This window comes from Pollicipes pollicipes, unplaced genomic scaffold (genome assembly GCF_011947565.3).
Source record: "Pollicipes pollicipes isolate AB1234 unplaced genomic scaffold, Ppol_2.1 Scaffold_6052;HRSCAF=7182_pilon_pilon_pilon, whole genome shotgun sequence".
NCBI classification, from domain to species: Eukaryota; Metazoa; Arthropoda; class Thecostraca; order Pollicipedomorpha; family Pollicipedidae; genus Pollicipes; species Pollicipes pollicipes.
Window position 1 is genome coordinate 3,833,707 of NW_023596805.1, and position 23,870 is coordinate 3,857,576.

Below are 23,870 nucleotides of genomic sequence, written 5' to 3' on the forward strand. Positions count from 1 at the left end.
GAGAGTGGTGAGATATAGGCCTTGTTGCCTTGGAATGATAACGAAAGTAATGAAATAGTCCGAATATTCAGAGAGGAACGATGGGGCTATCGTACAGTGTTAGCGTTAGCACGTTGTCTAGGAGGCGGCAAAATGATCCCATTGGCAAAAACTCCTCAAATGTTTGTATGATTGCAGATCAAGAACGGGACTTATGCAATCTTTTCTGTTACAGAATTATTATTGATGGTATCTATGTCACATATCTATGGTACATAATTATTGGAGCTTTTCCAAGTACAGCCTGCCGTAATACAAATGCGGCACAAAATATAGTATATATATACACACACACACATATATATATATATATATATATATATATATATATATATATATATATATATATATATATACGTCATGTCAATAATCAAACAGTTTGAAAAGAGGTTATATATCTCTGTGACCTAAATACTTCCTTGGTTTGAGACGGACGATAGTATTCACTAACTGGAACGGCCTGCCCACCTGAAAGACATTAACGCGAATGACCAGCATTAATTTACACGCGTCGTACGAAAGCTGGCCCAACAGTCACCACCGTCGGGAATGTGACGCACTGGATCCCCTAACACTGAGGCACCACCATTGCCGGGGACCAGGTGTGACACTGCCACCTGTCCTGGCCAACACGACACATGGTCCTGGCCAACACCGGACACCTGGTCCTGGCCAACCACCTGACACCTGGTCCTGGCCACACAGACACCTGGTCCGGGCCGACACCGCCACCTGGTCTTGGCTCAAACACCGACACCTGGTCCTGGCCGACACCGCCACCTGGTCCTGGCCAACACCGACACCTGGTCCTGGCCAACACCGACACCTGGTCCTGGCCAACACCGACACCTGGTCCTGGCCAACACCGACACCTGGTCCTGGCCAACACCGACACCTGGTCCTGGCCAACACCGACACCTGGTCCTGGCCAACACCGACACCTGGTCCTGGCCAACACCGACACCTGGTCCTGGCCAACACCGACACCTGGTCCTGGCCAACACCGACACCTGGTCCTGGCCGACGCCGACACCTGGTCCTGGCCGACGCCGACACCTGGTCCTGGCCGAAAGCGACATCTGCTCTTGGCCGACACCGACAACTGGTCCTGGCCAACACTGACACCTGGTCCTGGCCAACACCGACACCTGGTCCTGGTCGACGCCGACACCTGGTCCTGGTCGACGCCGACACCTGGTCCTGGCCAACACCGACACCTGGTCCTGGTCGACGCCGACACCTGGTCCCGGCCGAAACCGACATCTGCTCTTGGCCGACACCGACAACTGGTCCTGGCCGACACTGACACCTGGCCCTCGCCGACACCGCCACCTGGTCCTGGTCAACACCGACACCTGGTCCTGGCCTACACCGACACCTGGTCCTGGCCAACACCGACACCTGGTCCTGGCCAACACCGACACCTGATCCTGGCCAACACCGACACCTGGTCCTGGCCAACACCGACACCTGTTCCTGGCCAACACCGACACCTGATCCCTGGCCAACACCGACACCTGGTCCTGACCAACACCGACACCTGGTCCTGGCCAACACCGACACCTGGTCCTGGCCAACACCGACACCTGGTCCCGGCCAAAACCGACACCGACACCTGGTCCTGGCCAACACCGACACCTGGTCCTGGTCAACACCAACACCTAGTCCTGGCCAACACCGACACCTGGTCCTGGTCAACACCGACACCTGGTCCTGGTCAACACCAACACCTGGTCCTGGCCAACACCGACAACTGGTCCTGGTCAACACCGACACCTGGTCTTGGCCAACACCGACACCAGCCACTGACAGGAGGTACGAGCTCGCGCCCGGAGCGAGCCTTATACCGCGTTAACGCGTTTTGTAGTCGGCCCTTCGTAAACCGAAAACAAATTATGTAATGAAGTGTCAGCTTTGCTGACCGGGACTGACCCTCCCCACACAGATCATATTCGTGAATTGAATTGTTGAATTTAAAACACGAGGAACATGAAATGGTGCGGTCACCGCACAAAGGTCAGACTCGCCAACCGCGACGCTAGGCGTCTGAAAAGCCGAGGTTGGAGAGAATGTGGGGCTTACATTGCTACCATCCACGCATCGCCATGGGGTTTAAGTTAGCGGCTCGATACCTTTGTTCGGGGAGCGCGGGGGACTTTCCACTTCACGGGTTACAAATGTCAACAGATGGTTCGTTGCGATGCACGCATGCAAGTACGATGAGCACGCTGCATAACTGTGGATTTCTAAACACTGGCCTGGGCATCGGAGACGTGCTCGCAAACTTTTTATTCTTTGCTATTTTGCGCTAAACGAGACCCGCAAAAATGCTGCGTAAGTCTTGTACGCGCTTTTCCGTGCTGCATGCAAGCTCCTTCACGCCCCATGGGTTCGTAACACATCCCTGAACTATAAGCAACCATACCGGTAGGCCCACCATCCAAACAGATCCGTGCCCATGCTGTTTATCTTGTCACAGCAGAAGACCTATTTTTGACTTAAACCACACATCTGCCTGCTGTGCTAAGGCGTAAGTCGCTTATGCCTGTCACAGTTTGCAATCCAATGCGATGACTTCACCGAGAGACGGCTTTAAATGCCGTCTCTATCTGGTACACGGCGGTACATCTCTTCTCCATGTGTTAAATGCACCCCTATAAACCGACGTCAACCTCGCGCGCCGAATTTCTGTCTCTGGTCTCCAACGTGCTTCAGGCAGTGACCCAGATCCTGCCTGTGCACCACCCACCACCATTTCGGTTTTCGATTCCAACGATTCCCTTTTGTGGATGCCCGCCAGGTGACCAGAGAATTAAGAAGCAGCGCCGGTTCGCAGCCCGTTTATTTCGCGCCCGATCGACTGGTCACATTACCAGGCTGGTGTCATGGCCGCCGTTCTTTAATGGCGCCGGTGAAAGGGAGTCGGTGCGATCGCCTTATCTCTCGTATCCAGTTCGATGAATTATTGGGCAAACAGGCGCATCAGTTGGGCGGACCTGCGCGACACGCTGCACACTTACACCGCGCACACCACAAATCGTAGCCTCATGTCCAGCACACTAATGAGCCCACACCAAAAATCGCAGCCTCAAGACGGGCACAGTAATGGGCCGATAAACCACCGCGGGCGCCTGCTGCTGCACCGCATTTAGCATTTCTGCTGGAAAAGATTCCTTGCAAGACTGAGCTGTAATCTTACGCGCATCACCTCTTGCAGGTCACGTGACCGCCGGTCGCCATGGGAACGCGACCCCTCGGCAGCGGCAGGGCAGAGCAGACTGCGTCGGCAGGGAGGAGCGGAAGCGCCATGTGAAGATGCCTCGCTGGACCCTGCCGCTGCTGCTGCTGCTGCTGCTGCTGTCGCTGCTGCCTTTCTCCAACGGCTTGCCGGCCGGCAGCGGCGGAGATGAGGCGTCAGGTGAGGATTAGCGGCTCTGGGGAGGGATGGGGATGGCAAGCGAGCAACAATATCAGATGCTGGGTCTCTGGATGCTGAATCCGTCCTTGGAGCGGGATCATCGGAGTGAGCCCGCTCACACATAGTTCTGTTCCAGTGAAGCCTCGTGGAGGAACTGGACATACGAAAGGTATTTGCCACTTAAAGCGCTAAACACTTATAGAGTTCGCGTCTGGAGTGTCAGGATGTTGCTCTACTAGCCCAACTTCTGCGTGGCGTGACCGGGCGGTTCCAAAATACGCTGTCTCTTTCCCGATACTGTTAGAAAGGGAGGACTAAAATGTAGTGTCGGCGACAGCAGTCATGGCCTGTCCCGGAGCTCGTTTGGTTCAGAAGTCAAGCTGCGTAAGCCTTCCCACGAAACCAATTAAACGCTCGTATTTTTTGAATTATTGGCCGACTGTAAACGTCAGTGAGATCGACTTTTTACTGCCCATGCTGTCGTTTATACCACATATTTTAAGCGGCTAGATCATGGTGCCTTGCTCCAAAGTCCTAATGCGACTGTTCGCAGTCCTCACTTGGGGTGTCGCCAGTGAGGGAGCGAGCAGGGGGGCATTACCCTTTGCTATTGCATAGCTCGCGAGTGGTGAGGGCAATTTTATTGTCTCAACTTATTAACCATTTAAATAATCGGTCGTCACCCAAATCATTGCTACATCTGCAAAGCTTCAGCTCTGGCGACGCCTTTGATACTGACTCAACCAATCAGCGATGAGATCTGTGGCACCTGTCTGGTTGGGGTCTTCCGCTCCGGAGATTCGTCATTGCGAGCAGCTGTTTGGCCGGACTCCAACACTGTTTCAGAGCAGCAAGCGCGTCAGGTTTGATATCTGTCAGCCGCGGTCAGCCAATTGGAAAGAATTGGTCGCTGTGGAGTCGGCCATATCGCCTGGCTTCGTTTCACTGGACAGAGTCAATGGCGGACCAAATGATCAGAACCCGAGTTGTTGCTTCATAGCACTAATTTAATTAATGCTCTGGTTACATCCAAGCCTAGTCACAATCCAGCTTCATAAAAAGTGTCCCAAAGGGTTCTCCTCGCTGGACGTGAATGTCTGACAAATACAGGTTTCTTGAGATGCGTCGCTTGTGAGTTATGCTGTTTCATTTTGGATCTTCGGCATGAATAACTCATCTGATTATGGATCATGTTAACGCCACTGTTTTTGTCACCAGGCTACGCCGCGCCACAATTGAAGCAATTAAGCTCTTCACGTCACGTTGCTTATTAGTCAACGAACATCCCTTTCGCTCAGGCCACCATTTAGAATAACAACTTGTTTATTTTGACAAAGCCCGTCAACTTTTTGAACCTACACTAAACTATGCAGTCGCTGCTTGAAATTGACAGAGAACTGTATTATCTTGACAATGACTTCCCTTTCGATTTTTAAGCTGCGCAAATTGCATGAGTGCACGCTATTGTTAGCTGTTTATTTTTTGGCGTACCCTCGGAACTGCAAGGCAGTAACTCAGAAAGGACCGCGTGGCCCTTCGCTTCGGACATCTGAGGTCGAAATCCGTTGTTCGTTGGAAAAACTTAGTCCAAGTGGAGCTCCAGACATGTTGAACAAGAACTTGGTTCATTAGGTTCAAGCTTGCAATATTATTTTTATAAACGAATCGCTCCTGAGGCTTTTCTTTCGCCAAGAAAAAAGTGCCTTCGCGGAGAAAGAAAGTGTTTTCGCGGAGAAAGAAAGTGCAGCGTTTCTAGACGTGGAAATGCATCATATCTGCGACGTTTTATAGCTATGAGAGCAGGTTTTCCAGAATGCCGCTTCCTCGGCGAAATGAGGAATGAGATTGGACGAGATAGAACCGATATTTCAACTGACCACAGAGCGGATTCACCCCCAGGTTGGGAAGCGGATTTCTTTTGGCAATGACAAACGGACCTCGGACCACAAACGCCCTCCCCCTCCTGCCCCCCCCCCCCCCCCCCCGGCAGCTGAGTTCCATCCGCCCCATAGCACCGCACCACATCTAACTTGCACATCCCACCCTTAACTCGCGCCTCGCACCTCTAACTCATACCTCGCACGCGTCTCCCGGGCGCCGACAACAGCCACACCCCCTCAGCGTCCAATCAGCGCGAGCCAGGCCCTGTGGCGTCAAAGCGGCCGGCGCCGCAGCCGTCGTCTGGCGGCCACGCGCCGGCTGCCCTGCTCACCTTCAGACAGCGGGCAGGCGAGCTGTGACGCAGCAGGCGAGGGCGGTCGGGAATGCTGGCGCCGTCGGCTCGGTGGATTAGCCGCGCCGCCGGGGCGGCCGCCTCGCGATGGTCCGTGCCGATGCGGAGTTGGCAACAGAGTTACGGGCAGGCGGACAGTTGGAGCGTCGTATGCTGTCGAGACTGAGGCTTTTCATTAACGCGTGGCTAATGAGTCGCCATACACTGATGGGCGAAGGGCTTCAAGGGGTGGGGTTTGAAGACAGGTCACTCGATTCAGAAACAGACGCATCGCTCGTCCAGTTCTTTACAGCGCTCGTCGGAATTCTTCATATCATCCGTCAATGATGACGTGGGGCCTGATGCGAATTTTTTATGCGAACTCGCTGTGCGCGACGTAAGCTTCGGTGCCGATATTAAAACGACTCCAACAGGGCGGCCGGTCGGGGTGGCGCGGCCCCAATGACCTCGCATTCAAAGACCACACAAGTCATCAACATGGGGCATGCTATCGCCAACAAAATAAAACGACTACCATTCCAGCCCGAGCCTTGCAACCGCCCAGTTCCAGTGCGAGGTCTCACGTGACGGGCGCGTCACGTGACGAATCACGTCACGTGACGAGGCGAAGAGGGCGGCCATCAGATCCGCGCCCCTGTCGTCACGGACGGGTCTGAGCCGTCCTGCAGTCGCCAGGCGTGACCAGACCTACGAGCCCGACCCCAGGCCAGCCTCCAGCTTGCACAACAGCCGTCTGGAGTGGGCCGCGCGTGCGCGTGACCTTTGCCCAACCTCTGTCCCGGCCAGGCACGCCAGCCCGGCTCACGGCCGCGCCTCGCCCGGGCCAGCGTCATACAGGGGAAGTACGAACGTGCGCCGTTTGAAGTCGTGTCGCGTATGCTTGCGGGCCCGAGGCAGGAAAAGATGCTATTCAGCTTCTTTTTTTTTTAATTGGACGCGTCGAAGCAACTGCATTGTTTGCAGCGTTAACGCTCGTGCAGGGTAAAAGCAACGTACCTAGTTCTGTTTTTTCGTCGTATAGGGCTACACACTTTGCTGGGTTAGAAAAAAAAAAGTTTTCGTGTCATGGTATTGGAAATCGGTACAGAATCAACGCTGGCGGTGCTGGAGCCGTGGTTGATCATGTACTGAACCTACCAGCAAAACCCAGGACGTTTTCTTGGCTAAATATGCCAAGAGATAGTACCAGTCACGTTGTCGGGAGTCAGCCATGCTTTGCTGGCTGAAGGCTAGTGCTCATGCTTATTCTATGGTGTCAGTACCAGCATCAGGCGTATACATATACTTATATATAGACATATATATATATATATATATATATATAGATATATATATATACACACATACACACACACACACACACATACACACACACACACATATATATATGTATATATATCTATATCTATATCTATATCTATATATATATATATATATATATATATATATATATATATATATTCCCGAGTCCAGGTGTCAGCGGTAAAGTACATTAGGAAAGTGCCGTTCCCATCGACCTGACCTTTTCCCTGAATGCTTGGATCAGAGTTTTTTCCCTGAGCGTGTGCTCGCCATGGCTTGTTTAGCGATACGCACGTGCACTGCGACCAGAGGGACATGGCGTGCCGAATCCGCCGTTAGCTGGGTCGTGGGCGCTGGGCTTTCAATAAGCCAAAAATTATATATTCCATCAGTTTCTCTGCTCGCATCGAAACATGGAATCAACAGAAGAGCACCTAACGAAGGCTAAACTGGCGGTATGTCAAATGTACCCTGGGAACAGCTGTTTTTACATCTCAAAGAAAAGTATGGAAGGATTGCAAAGTACACGCCACGCATCTTAATACCGATTAAAGGACGACAAGGATCGCAAAAAGACAAAAACTTCGCCTGTCGGTGGCGTGCAAACCAGTCTTGTGATGTCTCCATCCAGACCGAGGCCATTCACGCAAAATTAAAAAAAAAATGACCAAGACTTTCTCACATTCAAGACATTCTCACGGAAAATTGTACTGGGCGTTATGGGTATGTCGTTGACCCAGTCGCAGATAGCAAGTGACATAGAACGCAATCACCGACATGTCCAATTACCCTTAATACCCGCGGCCTGATAGTGGTTTTATGATCACCCTTTTACCCTTTTATCCTTAAAATCCGCGGTTTGTGGTCTTATGACTCGAAATCAATTTTGAACAGAAGACAGGCAGTGGCAAACCAGAATCCTGCAGAACTTGGTTTATTAAGTGATCTAAGTTTTTATGAGAGCTGACATCAGTGCCAGCGCGACAGTCATACCTGTCGCTACCTTCCAACCAATGCACCGGATTTAATTCACTTGGTGTCAAACTTCGACGTGTATTTCAAGCACTATGACAAAGTGCGCGCATGAGAGAAGCAGCCTCTCTCTCCCCACGCAGCAAAATTCCGTGATTTGTTAGTGGCTCCGTTCCTACCCTTGTAGTTAGGGAGGCTAAGTTTGAACGTCTGTCACAAAAGTGAACTCTGATTTTTTGTTATGTCTGTTGGATGTATCTGTGCACCTTTACTGCTAGCTTTTAAAAAACGAAACGATGTTTACGTACCTGGCAATATCACACAACAACGTGTCCAGATGTACATATCACTGTCATGGTTAAGCTAAAGTTTCTTTGCTGAGAAATAGCGGACATCTGAGCACTTACACTTTTTTAAGCATCCTGCAGTGCTTCATAGCGTGCCTCGACGTACGTGTTGACGATCTCGACCCTTTTATCGTTATGTATCACCTTCACTATCCACCATCACTATCATCACTATTATCGATATTAGCCTCAAAGCCGCAAAAGAAGGGTCATGGTGGTCAAAGATGGTCATCCACGCCTTCCCGCGCTGCGTAACAAGCGTAGCACAAACACACCTGACGTGCAGAATGATTGAAATACGAATAAGTCCTCGCTCATGTTGTAAACACAAGCTTGTGATGTCTTTGAAGGGCGCTCAGAATAGTCACCCAGTAGTCAGGATGTGGAGTGAGCCCTGCCTGCTTTGAGCAACGAAACTGTCAGCCTTTGATTCACGGCGTGCCGTTTTTATACAGCGTGGATAGCATACCTTCAGGATGTCACCAGTTCTGTGGTTCTTGAAGTCAGAAAATTCCACATAACTAATATGGGCACAGGCAGCTGAGAAGCGACAGCTACGTAGTCTTGACACATTTTCATGGTGTCGTCAGGGGCAATAGAACGCGGCGAACGTCAGAATTTCTTACGTGGACGTGGAATGCTTGTTATTTCAAAGCAGTATGCATGAAGCATCGGACAAGATTCAATTTTTTCGATGTTTTCAATGCCGAAAATATTTCGCGCTGCACTTTACGTGTCTGGAATGGGAATGATGACAGCTACACCCTATACTTTGCGAGCGCATTTCCAAGACAGCAGCGACAGAGAAACTGGGGACTTATTTGATCTCGTACTATTTCCCTTGAATATTTTCCGTGATTGTTTTCTAGTCAAAGTTATTAAGCGATCAACGCGTGATGCAATACAATGGCGAGGAAATAAGCTTGACAATCTCCTCTTATGTAAAACTTATCGTGGTTCAGTTTTCCTTGTTTTCACTACGTTTTCTTAAAGAGGTGAACACGAAGTGGGAAACCAGTTCACATGAGTGACCGGAACTGCATTCATTAACATTAAGGTGTTTGGATTTTGAGTTGCAGTGCAAGTGTCGAAAGACCGACAACAGACTCGTGTAGAGTTCCTTGAGAAGCCCCGCTGCCCCAAAGATATCGTTCCACGACGCTGCAAAGTGTGTTACTCCAAAGCACTGCCTCTCTTGACTGAGCCTGGCGACATGTTCACATTCACACCATAGGAAAGAGGGGCGAGATCATGTTCTTTAAGCAGGCGGCTGAACAAGACGTTCACGGCCCACGCCAGTGTTAAATGGATAAAGACGCTTAATGGATCCTTTTATACTCTAGAACATAACCCATTGGCACCTTTGCTCTCCCACCGCGCTGTCAGAAAACAAAAAATGGCTCGAGCGTAACCGACCTTCTGAAAGTAATCTGTGGTTTCGGATGAAAGGGTTGTAATTTAATAGATTTGGAGGTACTCACACAAATACACCCATGTGTGGTTGTGCATCCTAGGTCTTTGTATTCAAAGCAGGCATTCCCATTTTCGTCTCTGAAACAAGTGGCCCGCGATGTAGCGTAAGTGGATCAGGGACCACAGGAAAACTTTTTATGAAACATGGGATCATCATGTGATGTTTTGCTATACAAGGACCGGCTGGTAAGACGATTCCCAACGCATACCAGCGAATCATTTGAGCCACTCCCACACCTCTTCAGAGGTCGCGTTGAGTGATAAAACCCTTTGTGCCCACATTCCGACACGAGTCGAAATCACCCGGGCGAAGGCGCCTCGCCTGAATCAGCTGGCCGATCGTCCTTGTCAAGGCGATGCGTTCTGCCGACTGGTTGGGGAGGGGCGAGAGATTATCTGTCAGGCGGAGTGATGACGCGATTAAACCCGCTAAGCCTTTCGAGTGGCGCCGCCAGCACCGCTGCGCACGAGCTATCATCGTGCGCTTCTCGCGCGCTGGGAGGTGGTAGACGTGGGAGAATCGTGGCTCTCTGGCGGTTTGCTGCACGGAAGGCAATCGCTTCTTTTCCTCATAAACAATGTCTTTTTATGTGATTGGCATCTTTCATCCAGCCTCGCACGTGGCAAGGCTAAAGTTCATGACTGCTGTTCTTAAGGACTTACACGACCAGTCCGCATTGCACTCAGGTCACGCAGTGGCTCTATCACTCCATGGCTAGAGCCTTTGTTACATTCTCACGCCGCACGCTTTACGAGATGCCGCACGCAAGACGTTGCAAGTGTTCAGGCTGTTCAATTTCTAGTTCAGTTGATTGTTGAAACGTTTTGGGATCTTTCAAGAATATGGAAGTCATAAAGTATGAAGTTAAGACTAGGTAACTGATTTCGTTGTAATTTAGTGCACCTTTTATCACCACTTGACCTGGCGATACCTTAAAACTTCGTATGAACTGCGGCGAATTGTTACAAAATTAGAGCTAAGATCACACCATTTTTTTGTAAAGTATCAGCAATCTTTATCTTTATAGTTCAACATACTTAGGTATGGTATCATCAATTGGGTTGAAAATAACCACGGCGCGTGGCGCAAACTTCGAACCTACAAAGTTAACATGCGTGCACATGGCCGCTCTTGTATCAAAGAGTAATGTATTCAGAGAGTCAGAGTCACTAGCTTCACTTTTCACCATAAAGTGATGCGTGCGCTTGTGAAGTGTCGGAAACAACCACATATTTCGGTTGAAATGGGTCTCTGTTGCGAACTTGGTGCTGAAATACTCTTTTTTTAGGGCCAACCCCCCCCCCCCCCATATCTTTTCTTAATACCAACTCACGGTGGTGCGTTTATCCTCCGGGAAGGAGTACATCCGACTGAGGCCACGTCTGGCCATACTCAAACCCACATTTGGGAGCTGGTGTGTGATGTGGTGCGGCGTGGTGTGTGATGTGGTGTGGTGTGATGTGATGTGGTGTGTGGTGTGGTGTGGTGTGGTGTGGTGTGGTGTGGTGTGGTGTGGTGTGGTGTGGTGTGGTGTGGTGTGGTGTGGTGTGGTGTGGTGTGGTGTGGTGTGGTGTGGTGCGGTGCGGTGCGGTGCGGTGCGGTGCGGTGCGATTCACGTTGGTAGGGATGCGTTTGGTGTGGTTCATCACGCAAAGCCAAGCCGAGGAGGGTAATACGTCGTTTAGGTAGTCCGCACATTGTACAAGCGATGTCACCGACAGGTCATAACTCGTCAACCACTCGGAAGCTGATGCTTTTCGTTTGAATCATCTTTGCCTATCAGCACAGACCTCAAGGGACTGCAGACTGCCCAGACTGTACAGACTGTACTTAAGCGCTTCCTAGTACACGCTACGCTTCAGCGCTTCCCAGCATTGTCTACCCCAGGTCGTGCCCGGGCTCGCCTCTGTGCGTACGACCTTGCCAAAGGCTTCCCCCTAGGGTGCACGTACCGGACTGGCCAGGCTTGTAATGCTTGGTAATGCTTAGTAATGCTTGTAATGCTCTAATGCATGCATAGCTTAGAGGACACCTGGTTAGCGGTGAACCAGGTCGACTGCGCGATCTCACCAGGTGTAAACGCGCGCACAGCTGCAAAGCAAGGACAGCAATTATGCGCTAATTGATGACAGACATGCTTCCTATTGTATCTGAACGCTTTTACTTCCTTGTTTCGGACGTAAATGGGTGAAAATGGCGTTTTAATTGCACGCACGCAACGCTGCTGCTAAGGACACACTATTCAATTCAAAGCGGTGACATCAAGGCTACGCCCAGGGGTATAATTATCCTCCAGCGGCTCGGAACGCAGTACAATATATTCTCACGTTCTGACGGCATTATGAGGGTGCAATCACACCGCGACCGAGGTCCGAGCCAACATTACCAGCCACGTGGTCCGTTGGCTGCCGCCGTCGTGTTCCTTTCGCGCCCGCAGGTGCAGCACAATGCACCTGTAGATTGGAATTTCAGGCGCTGGGTTGCGTGCACTTTGATAGGCTGAAGTCAGCCTCCAGCGGACCGTTCCGAGTATGATCTGTGCAGTCAGCTCCCCACATAGCTTGGCGAATCGCCAACAGCTGAGCGTCATTACATAATGAGCCAATTTGATCGTCGCACTAACCTTTATTTCAAAAACCGTGGTATGCATTGTTGCCTGGACGCGGTACCTTTTTGATGAAGTCTTGTATGTTCTGGCGTATTTATGACTGCAGTAAATTTTGTTAAAGTGATAAGTATTATATCCATAACAATGAATTACCAATCATGCCCTCAGTGAAAAGATAGGACAATGCCATGTGCTAGACAAAACGGACAAGATGGCGCAAGCGTTACACATAACACGCGTACGTATCTCAAATAAAGCCTTAAAAACCCATTGAATAGAACAAACATTTTGAAAAACAGGCCGTATGTGTATATTGCGCATGCTAGCATGCGCATCAGTATGTTTCAGCACGTGTTTGAGTATCCAGACCTGTCATGGGGAGAGGAGCTATTGAAACCGTAGACCCATCTCCAAAAACATGCGAATCTCTAACAAGGATTAGAAACTACAGACATGCAATTGCGTCTGCAGCTGTCTTGCATTCATTTCGGGCCTCTCGGTCAGCTTCGCTTCTTCCTGGCAGTTTTTCTGCGCTTACGCAGTCAGCATTAGCGTGTTTGAAGTCGGTAAGTGGTCTCGTTCTAGTTCCCAGCCGCAGAGGCGCTCCCAGGAAAAATCGCAGTGGAGCAAGATAACAGCCACTGGTCCACAGGCATTAGTCTGGTCCCATCCAGTCCCGAACTTGTCCATTTAATTCGCAGCACTGTCAAAACCATCGACGGAGCGTTCACAGCACTTCTCATCACCCAAACACCTCCCCGTCTCGAAGTTTCTCAACCGGTCGGGCACGTCGACGGCATCACCGTGGGGCGCTCGTGCGTCCAAGGGCTGGCTTCGAGTCAGCTGCGGTTACGGGACCGGCCGAATCGGGGCTGGGCGCGGGCCGCCGCGCCGTGACGCCTTCAAGGGCAGCCCCGGTCGTGGCTAGTTATGTGCAGCTACTGGCTGGCTGTGGTGAAATGGTGAGCAATGCCTTTTAAAGACAAGCCAAATGAAAAGGCTATTTGGCTGAAGGAAATATTAAGTCAAATGGGCGTTTATTTCGCAATTTCGCTGACATATTATGGGAATATAACCACTGTTTTGTGCCTTGCTGAACTGTACCCACTCCATTATGGCGCCTCCCACGCGGTCACGTTTGGAGCCGGGTCTAAGGCTATTTCCCACTATTATCGCACTATGCTCACCATCTTCTCCCAGGCTTGCCATGACCTGATTGTCCCTAGCGTTGCGCCGGTGCGCTCTCCCAGGTTCCCTTATGTAAGGCGCGTACATCAACAAAGCACGCTCTGGATGACCAACTGAAGGGCGGAGTCCAAATTCGTCGTCTTAGCACGTTGAACTTAACTCATCAATTCAATTCAATTCAATTCAGGATTCAGGGTGACAATCAGGACGACATGTCTTGTGCAAATCTACGAGTTGTGGTCTGCCGCCAGCAAGGCAGCGTTCAAAGACTTGAGACGCGCATGGTCCGGGCAGCGGACATAACCCTGCACCCCTTCCGCCGGGTTATGGACGGTGATACCGGGTTATGGACGGTGATGAAGATGCATTCTCTGTGATATTGTGATGTGCGTAAATGCAGTCTCTTTGGCGGCTGGTGGTACAGCGATGCGCGTCTGGGTAACCGGAGGTACGGAGTTTTATTTCTCGTGGTGCCTGCCCTTCCCGCCAGGGCGAGAGGCAGGCGACGCCACACAGCCTCAGCAGCTGAATGGGTCGAATAACCCCACTAGCAATAAATGCTGCCTGTCAGATCGGCCACGGGACCTTCTCACTAATTCTCAGAATGGTGTAAATGGTGCAAAATGCTGCACCAGAGCCTGCTTATTGTGCATGCTCCTGTTGCGGTCTCGTTGAATTGGAAGACCGGTTATCAGTGCGCAGTGACCATGACGCCTGTAGGGGTATGGCCGAAAAGGCTGTGATTGATTTGACGCGAAACGAAAAGGACAGACATGATATTTTTGTCTACAATCTACTATCACACCATATAAATACCAGGTATATATCTATTAACTTGTGGAAGGAAAGGTCCAGTTATCTGAAATGAGATGAAATGGTGCATTGGTTGTAGACTACATATATATATATATATATATATATATATATATGCATGCATGTATGTATATACATGCATAGTAAATCTACTCGCATGACACCCTACCAGCTGCGCAGACACTGGGCCAGGCGTTCCCATTCCCAATACAGCGAATCGCCCTATCTTGATCTCTCTCCTGGTATTCCGTCTCCAGATCTCAGGCCCGCCCAATCGGGCCATCTGAGGCAGGGCGGCCTGCGTGTTGCGGTGCACCTGAGCGGGATTAAGCCGTGCTCGGGCCAGCCGGCCTCAAACAGAGCTGGGAACGGCCTGAGGGCCATTATCCGCGATCAGATGAGGACTGCGGCCGCATGCACTGGATCATGGAACTTCCTGCAGGTGTTGGGATTGAGTTTGGGTCTCGTGGGGGGGGGAGGGGGGGGGGGGGGGAGGGAGGGGGGAGGGGGGAGGTCAGCGCAGTGGGCGCGGGTTACGTCTGTGGGCACGGGTGACGTCTGTGGGCACCGGTGAAGTCAGTGGGCGAGGGTGACGTCTGTGGGCACCGGTGAAGTCAGTGGGCGAGGGTGACGTCTGTCGTGCAGGGTGCGCTTTGCATCTCTTTGGAGGGGCCTTAGTACCGCAATGGTTGTGTTGTCTCTCTCAAAAGTTGACTCAGCTAACCAAAATTTTGCTGGACACCACAAAACAAAGAAAGCACATGTGTTTGTTGGGGGAGCGGTAATCTGACTGTCGCTCTCCTTTGCAATTTGGGGGGGGGGGGGGTTCGGCTCGGATAACGAGCACCCACAGACGCTTTAGTAGTGACGTGGTAAAGCTGGCGACGGGCCAGACGGACGAAAACCTAGACGGTGTCGACATGTAGCCTGATAACCATGCAGGGCCATTTACAATGGCTCCAAGCGTGCTGTGAGCAAAACCGTGGTCCTGGCCCACATTCGCCTCTGGCTGCAATCTTCTCAGCTTTGCCAAGAAGCGTTCCAGCCCAAGCTTCCGTATGCATTGATGTACTCCCGATTGCTAAAAGAGGCTTACTTGTGATGACAGTCCGAAGTAAGTAAGTACCTTTTTGCTCCGGAGCTACCCTGATTATACTCTGAAATCGAACCAGCGCCATGGACGTTGTGCACATTGACGCTGGATAGCTCCGTGATAGCAGTGTATATCCGATAATCAAAATTTTGTGCACTTGCGTGGCAGGTACACGATAGGCACCTGTATATTTACCGCATCAATTTGCCATAAAATCTGTAGCTCTTCGCCATCCCACCGCGTCATCGCTACAATGCCAGCTTAGATCGCTCAAGTCGCGCAAAACAATGCTGCTTGGTGGATACCGCGAGCTCAAATATAATTACTACCATGTCAGCGCATCGGAGCATGGCCGTCAAACAACAACGCCGGAGTGCCTAACGTAGCATTCTTGGAGCGCAACGGCGTTAATTAGACTGGTATTAATACCACGGCTGCCGTACCCTTCCCTCCTGTCCGAGTCGGTCTCTTTGATGCGCCGTGACTCGCTCTTGTCGAGTCATTCGAGCTGGCTCTGACGCGCTGGACGAGCGCCGAGCGGTCCAAAGTAGACGCTGGACCTTACGCGGGCTGAGGAGGTCCAGAGTTTCGCGATTGTTGAGCATGCCTCCGACTGAACCACTGCTGTGGGCAACAAGTCTCCTCGACGGTGATAACTGCGCCGACGTCGCTTTGGCGTTTGTGGGCTCTCCGACCTGCTCTCGTGTTCACTGTAGGCATTCAGGGGTGGGGTACACGCTGAGCGCACAGCCGCCGTGACTTTACCCGTTTTTGATCGGTGAGCACGGGTGGTGGGTAACCACTCCACCCCCGAGACAGCCGTTATGGTCCCAGGGCGGGGGCGGAGGCCGTGGGCGGGGACGGGGCGTTGGCGGTGGCGGGGCCCTGCTCCAGAGGCCCTCCGCGCCTTCATTCGGCACTTCCACTCCGCAACAATGGGGAAAGCTGGTCGACGACCGCACCGGCCCGTCTGTAGTACCTTTTGTTCCTGCGCGAGTGAAACAAAGTGGATGGCTGAGCCAGCGCCGCGCGTGGACAACAGAGGTGAAATTGGCCGAAGATTCCTCACGCCACATGCCTCATGTCTCACGCGCTACGCATCACGCATCACGCGTCACGTATCATGCTTATGACGCCCCACGCTTGGCCTGAGCAATGGAACATCCGTGCGCACTAACATGTCGCGCGGCGATGGCCAGGCATTGAAATCGCACTCTCGCCAAACACCATCAAGCAGTCCGGTAGCCCCGCGTAACCATGACAACCATCGGCACACATCTGTGTAAACAGGGTTGTTATGGGCTATTGCTACCGGCTGGGATATTAGATTAAAGAGATCATGCAAAGCAGTTAATAATGCGGTGTGATACGCTCCAAGGCTGCGCATAATTGAACGCTACTTACGTCGGCCCGGTTAATGATAGACGTTAAAAGGGCACGCTATATCTAGACCAGAACTATCAGATGGCGTTAGGTTCCAGTGCTTCTCAGTGCCATGCAACCGCCTGACTACACGATCCGTGTCTAATTAACCTTATGTGGTTCTGTGGATCGTTCACAGGAAGATAGTGATTTACGATGCATTGTGATGAACTCAAACAGCGCGCCGGCGTGATAATTCCGAGGTAAACCAAAAGGGCAGCCGAGGGGCTGTTGTGGGGAGTATTTCTGGCATATATCATCCGAGACCGGCCATGCGTCATTTGTGTCGTGAGTGCTTCGCCATGCCTGAGTGGTTCATTTGACATAGATGTCAAATGAACTGCTTTTAGCCGCTCTGTTAAATGGGGCATGCAGCATTTCGAGGCTTGCAGCATTGTTTTGCCAGATCCGTGAAAATTACTGCCAGAACACAATTTTTCTAAACAAAAAGTTTTAAAGCTTGTTGAACAACTCTGTATTAACACACACGTAGGAATGTCCAACACAAGGATTCATAAAAATGGTGTAGTTTAATTTCGTAAGCTCTTGATCAACGATCAAAGGGAATATTTATACTCGAAGATATTGAAGCAGGCATCAGATACCATGAAACAAGTTCATTTACAGCTATTGGTATGCCTCCAAATGGAAACGACTGCTCTATCCAGCACAGTTTCTCTGATAAATAAATATGCCCCTCGATACGTCATTGCTTGATTACGTCATCGTGGCTTACACAACATTGATTGAGAATTGATGTTCCCCTGTGAGCCGTTCAGCTGTCCCCGGTGCCCTCCACGCAACTCTGTCACATGACACTGGCAGTTCGAAACGCCCAAATGGACAAATGAGATGCATAGGCTGTTTGTCTTTTTTGTCACAGGTGCGCTGACATGTCTGACATTCTCACCAAACAATGGCGTTATGTGGACACCTTATCATCGCCTGGATCGTGTCGCTGCCTTTGCTGCCGAAAATAGGACCCTGGCGGTATGCGGATACAGTTTATCACGAGGAGATTAGCGCTATTTTCTCAGTCACGCCCGTCACACCCATCAGTTTGCGGGATTTAATTGCGTCGGAGGTTAGCGAGCACATGAGAGACATTCGCGATGAAGGAGGGCGGCTACTGAAGCGAATGAAGAGAGAAAGGGTGGGTGGTCGTATTGCTGCTAATAAATGGATGTGCTGTCGGCTGGACCGGGCCTAAACAATGAACAGTTGTCTCAAATCGTTAGTTACATTTGATAGAATGGATGCTTGGATATGGTTCGTTGAAGTGTGGTTGCCTATTTCACATGGCTTGTATTGGTCAATCGAAAAATAGGTGAACAGATCATCGAGTAAAAACTTAACTTATTTTAATCCCTACCTGACAGCGAGGCGAGTGATTTATACCCCCCCCCCCCCCTGAGTTCATTAACAAAATGTACACTTATTTACATCGTCGTGCGACATGTTATGCAATCGTACCCAAGCATTCATCAGCCTGTATCTCATTCATCGGGCGCATTGCACCGCCAAAGACTAACCTGGGTGTTCCGGCTATCAGGGGGCAGGTTTTTACTGGACATCACACTGCAAATTTACTGCAGGCACTGGCCATAGGGCCGGGCTGCCCAACCGACTGAAATCGGATAGTGTAAAAAATTACTACTGGAGCACTGGAAGTGGAGTTTTCGGCACCTTGTAGGTAACACATGACAGGCTGGAAAGCAGCTTTCGCAGTAATATATGATAACTCTCGTCCATGTTCTACGCGCAATTTAGGTTCGCGCTCTGTGCAGATACGTGGGTACAACACGGTTACATCCAGCCGGTGCAACACGGTTGCATCCAGTGCACCTTAGCCTCTTGAATCCTGGCTGAAAACACAAGAGACAGAAACGACAGAAAATTGAAAATACATGTGTACATATTCAATGCTACTAAACTGCACCTTTTCGTTGCTGTTGGCATTGGACGCTAAAACAGTGCAATGATATCGGTAAGTTCACCCGCAAAGATAAGAGTAGCACGAACGATCTATTGCGCATGCGCATATAACACCATAAGGATGGAGTTGCTGCTTGCACACGAGCGTATGTCACAGACAATATTGCCTACAGCACATCGAAACCGCTCATGAAAGGAAAATACCATAATGATAACGGCAGCACTGACCGTTGCGCATGCGCGATCTTGTCGAAGATTTCGGCGGTGCCAGCAGTAATTACCCCACAATCCGCAACGTCACTCTGTTCTGGCAAGCGGGCGAACAGCATCACGGACTCTCCGGCGGGATGGTCCGCTCCTCGGGGCGGTCGCTTGCTCCGTGACCGGGATCCACCCACCGCGCCTCGTAAATTATCCTGCCCCGTGGGTGACCTGGTTTGTGGTGTTGGCGCCGGCGATGGCATTGAACCTGCCTGCGGCCTGGCTTGAATACGTGGGAAAAGGAGTGACATCAGAGTGAAACTCTGCGTCAGTCTAGACGTTTAGTATAATTATTATGTTTTGTCTCGAGGCAGCAAGTAGGTTTATTGTTAACCTGAGAACTTGGAGCACTTGATGGGCGGCGCCGGCTTCGTTAGACTGCGAGGCAAACATACGTTTTTTATATCTGCCTCAATGAGCGTCTTCTCAAAGAATCTTTAAGGAACCCATCTAGTCAGCTATCAGTCGGCATCGAATCATCTTTGCCAACCTCCGGCCTCTATTAACCTTCTCATCGCCCCAGCCACCGCTTATAATTATTCGTCAGGTCCTAGTCGGCATTGCAGTCTCTCCATCAGCCCTCAGTCGCCACTGAGCCTTCCCTTTCACCCCTTCCCCCCACCACCCCATAACAAGCCGTCCTCATCCACCCCATGCCGGCACTGATCCCTCTCATCCCGTCCCCCTGCGACGCGGGTCCTCCCTGACGACCGCAAGCCCTCCCAGGCGCAAGTGCAGGCCGGGCCCGCCGTGCCGCCCCGTATCCTTGAGGCAGCTTTCCCTTTCGTTTGGGCGGCGGCCGGCCGGCCGGCCGGCGGCGAGCGCTCGACCGGCCGGCCCGCGGCGAGCGCTCGACCGGGCGGACCGGGCGGGGCGAGCGCGACCGGCGCTCACGGGCTCCCGGGTCATCCGTGACCTGGGAGACCCTCCAGGGTCATCCGTGACCTGGGAGCCTCTCCCGGGCCATCCGTGACCTGGGAGCCTCTCCCGGGCCATCCGTGACCTGGGAGCCTCTCCCGGGCCATCCGTGACCTGGGAGCCTCTCCCGGGCCATCCGTGACCTGGGAGACCCGCCAGGGTCATCCGTGGCCTCGGAGACCCTCCAGGGTCATCCGTGACCTGGGAGACCATCCAGGGTCATCCCCGTGACCTGGGAGATCTGGGCGGCCGCGACGGCTGTGGACGAGTGCCAGGGGGAGTAACCGACGATGTCGTTGGTGCGGTTGGTTGGGTGGCGGCGGCGCCTATCGGGGAATGTTGCGGGGAATTGCTGGTCACAACATTCGTTGCGTTCCAGAACGCTGCTGCTGAAAAGCACGATTCAGAGATTTTTCACGGATGTGGATCGTGGGTGTCGACCAGTTGTACTGCATGGCTGATGATGGAATGGATCATGATGTCAAGAGGCGGCTCTGAGCGCGCGATCTCAGCTGCCAGATTGGGAATGACATGCTTACGTCTAGATTAATTCTGAGGGCGAAATGCTTGCCTAACCGGTGGTGTGGGAGTACTGCGCAGAAAGTGACACAGAAAACCAGCCACAGTATATCTCATGCGCGATGTACTGTGGCTGGGAAAAGCAAGGGTCGAAACCAGACACGGGGATTTTGAAATACGTTGAAATTTTAGAGATTTGAAACCCGATCACTGTGGGCTGCAAGTCGTGACCATGCTGCCAAGTTCTCCCCTTACTCCCGGCTCAAACCCGTAGGGCATCCCTTGTGATCTTCAAACAGTGACGTTTTTGCCGACCGAAACTCAGCCAGGGGTAGGGGTATCTCAAGGCGACCCAATGCCTCTCGGGAGACAAAAATAGGCCAAAAAACTGCACGCATCCAAGTGCGTGTAAGTCAGGAGTAAGTGGTGCGCAAGCCGTGTGCCTCTCAAATCGCGGGGTATGTGTGCCCAGCCATGCCGCGTAACACGCACACGTCTCTCGCGATTTGAGAAGCACATACCAGTCGCACGCCAACTTATCCACTACTTGGCTTACACTCAAGTGCACACAACCTCACGCAAGTTCTGTTTTGCGTACCTCGGGCGTAAGTCATGCAAGGTTTTGAACTTCACGGGAATGCTCGTGTGTCGCATCACATGGTGTCACCAGTTTGCAACGCGCATTCCTTTGAGCCAGGCACACGGCGCACATCGAAGCTCACGCGCAACAGGCCTCGTGCGTGATAGAATCCTACCAGCCAAGCCAGCTTTCCATTCCTCTCTTTTTGCCCGAAGGACCCAGCTGCGCTTAAGCCACGTTGCGCTAAGCTTCGGTGCAAGTTTTGCCAGTTCCTCGACGCCCTCGACGTCTATCATGCGGCAAGGCGTCTGCGCACCCTTTCTACTTTGATTAACCAGCTAAACTTGCGAAACATGCGCACTGCTTGCATTACAGGGCCTTGGCTCTCCCCAGGCCAGGGTGTGCGTCGAATCCGGCTCGCGCAGCTGGACACCGGCACCCCTCATTTGCAATCCTTGGGCGCGCGCCTGCCCAGGCCCGGGGGCGTCCATCGGCAGCGGCGGCGCCTGTGACAGGGGTGTGACGCAAGCAGGCCACTATACTGCCGCTGCCGCTCATCGCTGCCAGTCACAGGCACCGCTGGTTGGCGGTCGCAGTGGCGTGTTGCGTAACGGGGTCCGAGCTGCAGTGGCGTCGCCAGGGACGGCAACGCGGGGGGACGGCTTGCGTCATGGTCGGCCCGTGAATTGGAGGGGAGCGGCTGTTGACTGCTCCAAGCATCAAACAAATAATTCATGCGCCGTGCTGGCGCCGGTTGGGTTCCTTCGGCCCGCCCTTGCTGTGTTTTATGCCTTTGCATGCGACCCGCTGCTTGCTCTTTGGAGCCTTGTAACGACACTCCAATGGGATGCTTACAAACTCGGCGGCCAGCCCCAGGCGAACGCTACGAGCTTGCTTAACACAACACCGGAGCGGAGTGTTTTCCCCACGTGCCGCGCATCGGCGGGTGCTTGCAGTGGGAGGCACGTGGGCCGATTTCTACCACCGGTGGCGCGCTTTTTAGCCGGTGTGGGATTCATGGCTAATTACCATCGTAACTAAGCCGCGTGATGGTGTCAGCGTGCCTGACCAGAAGCCTGAAGTCCGCACTTTTTTGTGGGCGGCCGGCGCGCGTCCACCGCCGGGGTTGTTACAGCCCGGTAATGACACGTCCCCCGCGTTGGGAGACGGGCGGGGAGGGGCATGTACCCCGCCGCCGCTGCCCAGATGACACGCCAGCCCAGGGCTCCCGTAATGAAGATAAAAAGACGGTTGATATCGAGGCCAGTAGCTCAGCGCTTGGCTCAGCGCCGGCCGTGGGCGCTGGGCGCGTCGCTTTGGCGGCGGGCATCCGGGACATCGGCCTTGGCTGCCCGTGGAAGCGAAGCGCGGCCTTCCTGGGACACGAGCCTCGTGAGCGATCTCGTTGCTGCACGCGCGACCGCCCGCCGGAGAATAATCGGAGAACAATCGGAAAATAGTCTGAGGTCGTTCGAACGCGTAACGGCACATCGCTCAGACCGGACAGCAGGGTGCACAAGATCAGGGTCGGAGAGGCTCGGGTTCGAGGTTCGCCTCTAAACGCGGCGATTCCGGAAAACTCGCCTGGCCCGACCTTGGATGTTAGCAAACAATTGCCTTATCGGTGACCGCGGCCAGCAGCGTTCAGGGCTTTGCGGATGGCGGGACAGCTCACGCAACAAAAATCGCGCAGGCGATGAAAAACCCTTTATACATACCTTTGATCGAAACGTTTTCCGCGTGGCCGCCCGACGGTTGGATGCAGCACATTTTTATTTTCGGTCCGATTTTTTCATCGCGAAAAGTGAAAAACCAACAGGAGGGGAGCCAAAGAACTTCACCTCGATGCGCTTATGGCTCGTGCAGTGCCTTTGTTTTACCCTCCCCTGGAGATATGCGATCCATTCATCTAGACAGCTCCAACAAACAAGTAAATGTTTTCGCCTCAGGGCGGTAGTTCACTCCGCCCGATCGTTGGATGCCCCTACCCCTTCGACACACGCCAGACATCAGATCCTGGCGACGCGCCTTGTGGCAAATCTCTCCCTCCCTTGCATGCGTGTCTGCCGATAAGTGGCTGTATTTTCGTCTCGCGCTTAACGCAACGTGTGCGGGCCAGCTGTCCACCTTGGCGGCAGCTTGCTGGGCTTCCCGCGTGGAATCCAGCGGATTACTTATTATGTAATGACTGGATACGTGGCCTCCGCTGCCCGGCCCGACAGCCTCGAACATACGCACACCGTCATTACCAGTTCCGTCCGATTACAAGGTGCAGGTGCCTACGATGGCCCTCGCTAATGCCCTTCTCAGGTTTCGTTAGCCATGCACGCAACAGTAAGGAATCGTGTTGCTCTAGGCGTCTTACATCGGTGCATTTAGGTCGGGACCGACTCAGTTGGCCATCTTAGGCGACTGGAGCCGCCGTCGCTGCGCGCAAGTCAGGGGTTTGCACCAGGCTGCGGCATTAATTATTCTGTCTGTGGTTGAGAGGCGTCTGCTTGCAATGGTGGCTTCCATCTCAGAGCGCTCTAGAACAATAGCTTATTATGGTTAGATCACTCGACGTTTCAACGCATGCCTGTCCAACCTCTTCAGCGACGAAACAGCAGATTAAAGAAAACCATTTAGACAAGATTACACCCCTTTCAGCTTTTGAGGCCTTCAGCAACAACTACGACCTGCTCATCTCCATTTCTTTCGACCCGCACGCTACAATGATGATAGTGGGAAACGAACCCGGGTGTCGTC

At 52.3% G+C, this 23,870-nt stretch overlaps 1 protein-coding gene across 1 annotated transcript in view; it reads left to right on the plus strand.

Annotated features, from left to right (window-relative positions):
• Positions 1 to 3,354: 3,354 nt before the first annotated feature.
• The window catches only part of LOC119104705 (mucin-5AC), a 49,946-nt gene continuing 29,430 nt past the window's right edge, over positions 3,355 to 23,870 (plus strand). Inside the window, exon 1 of the mRNA XM_037228422.1 lies at positions 3,355 to 3,457. Within this exon, the coding sequence (XP_037084317.1) occupies positions 3,355 to 3,457 (103 nt within the window). The remainder of the gene's footprint in view (positions 3,458 to 23,870) is intronic.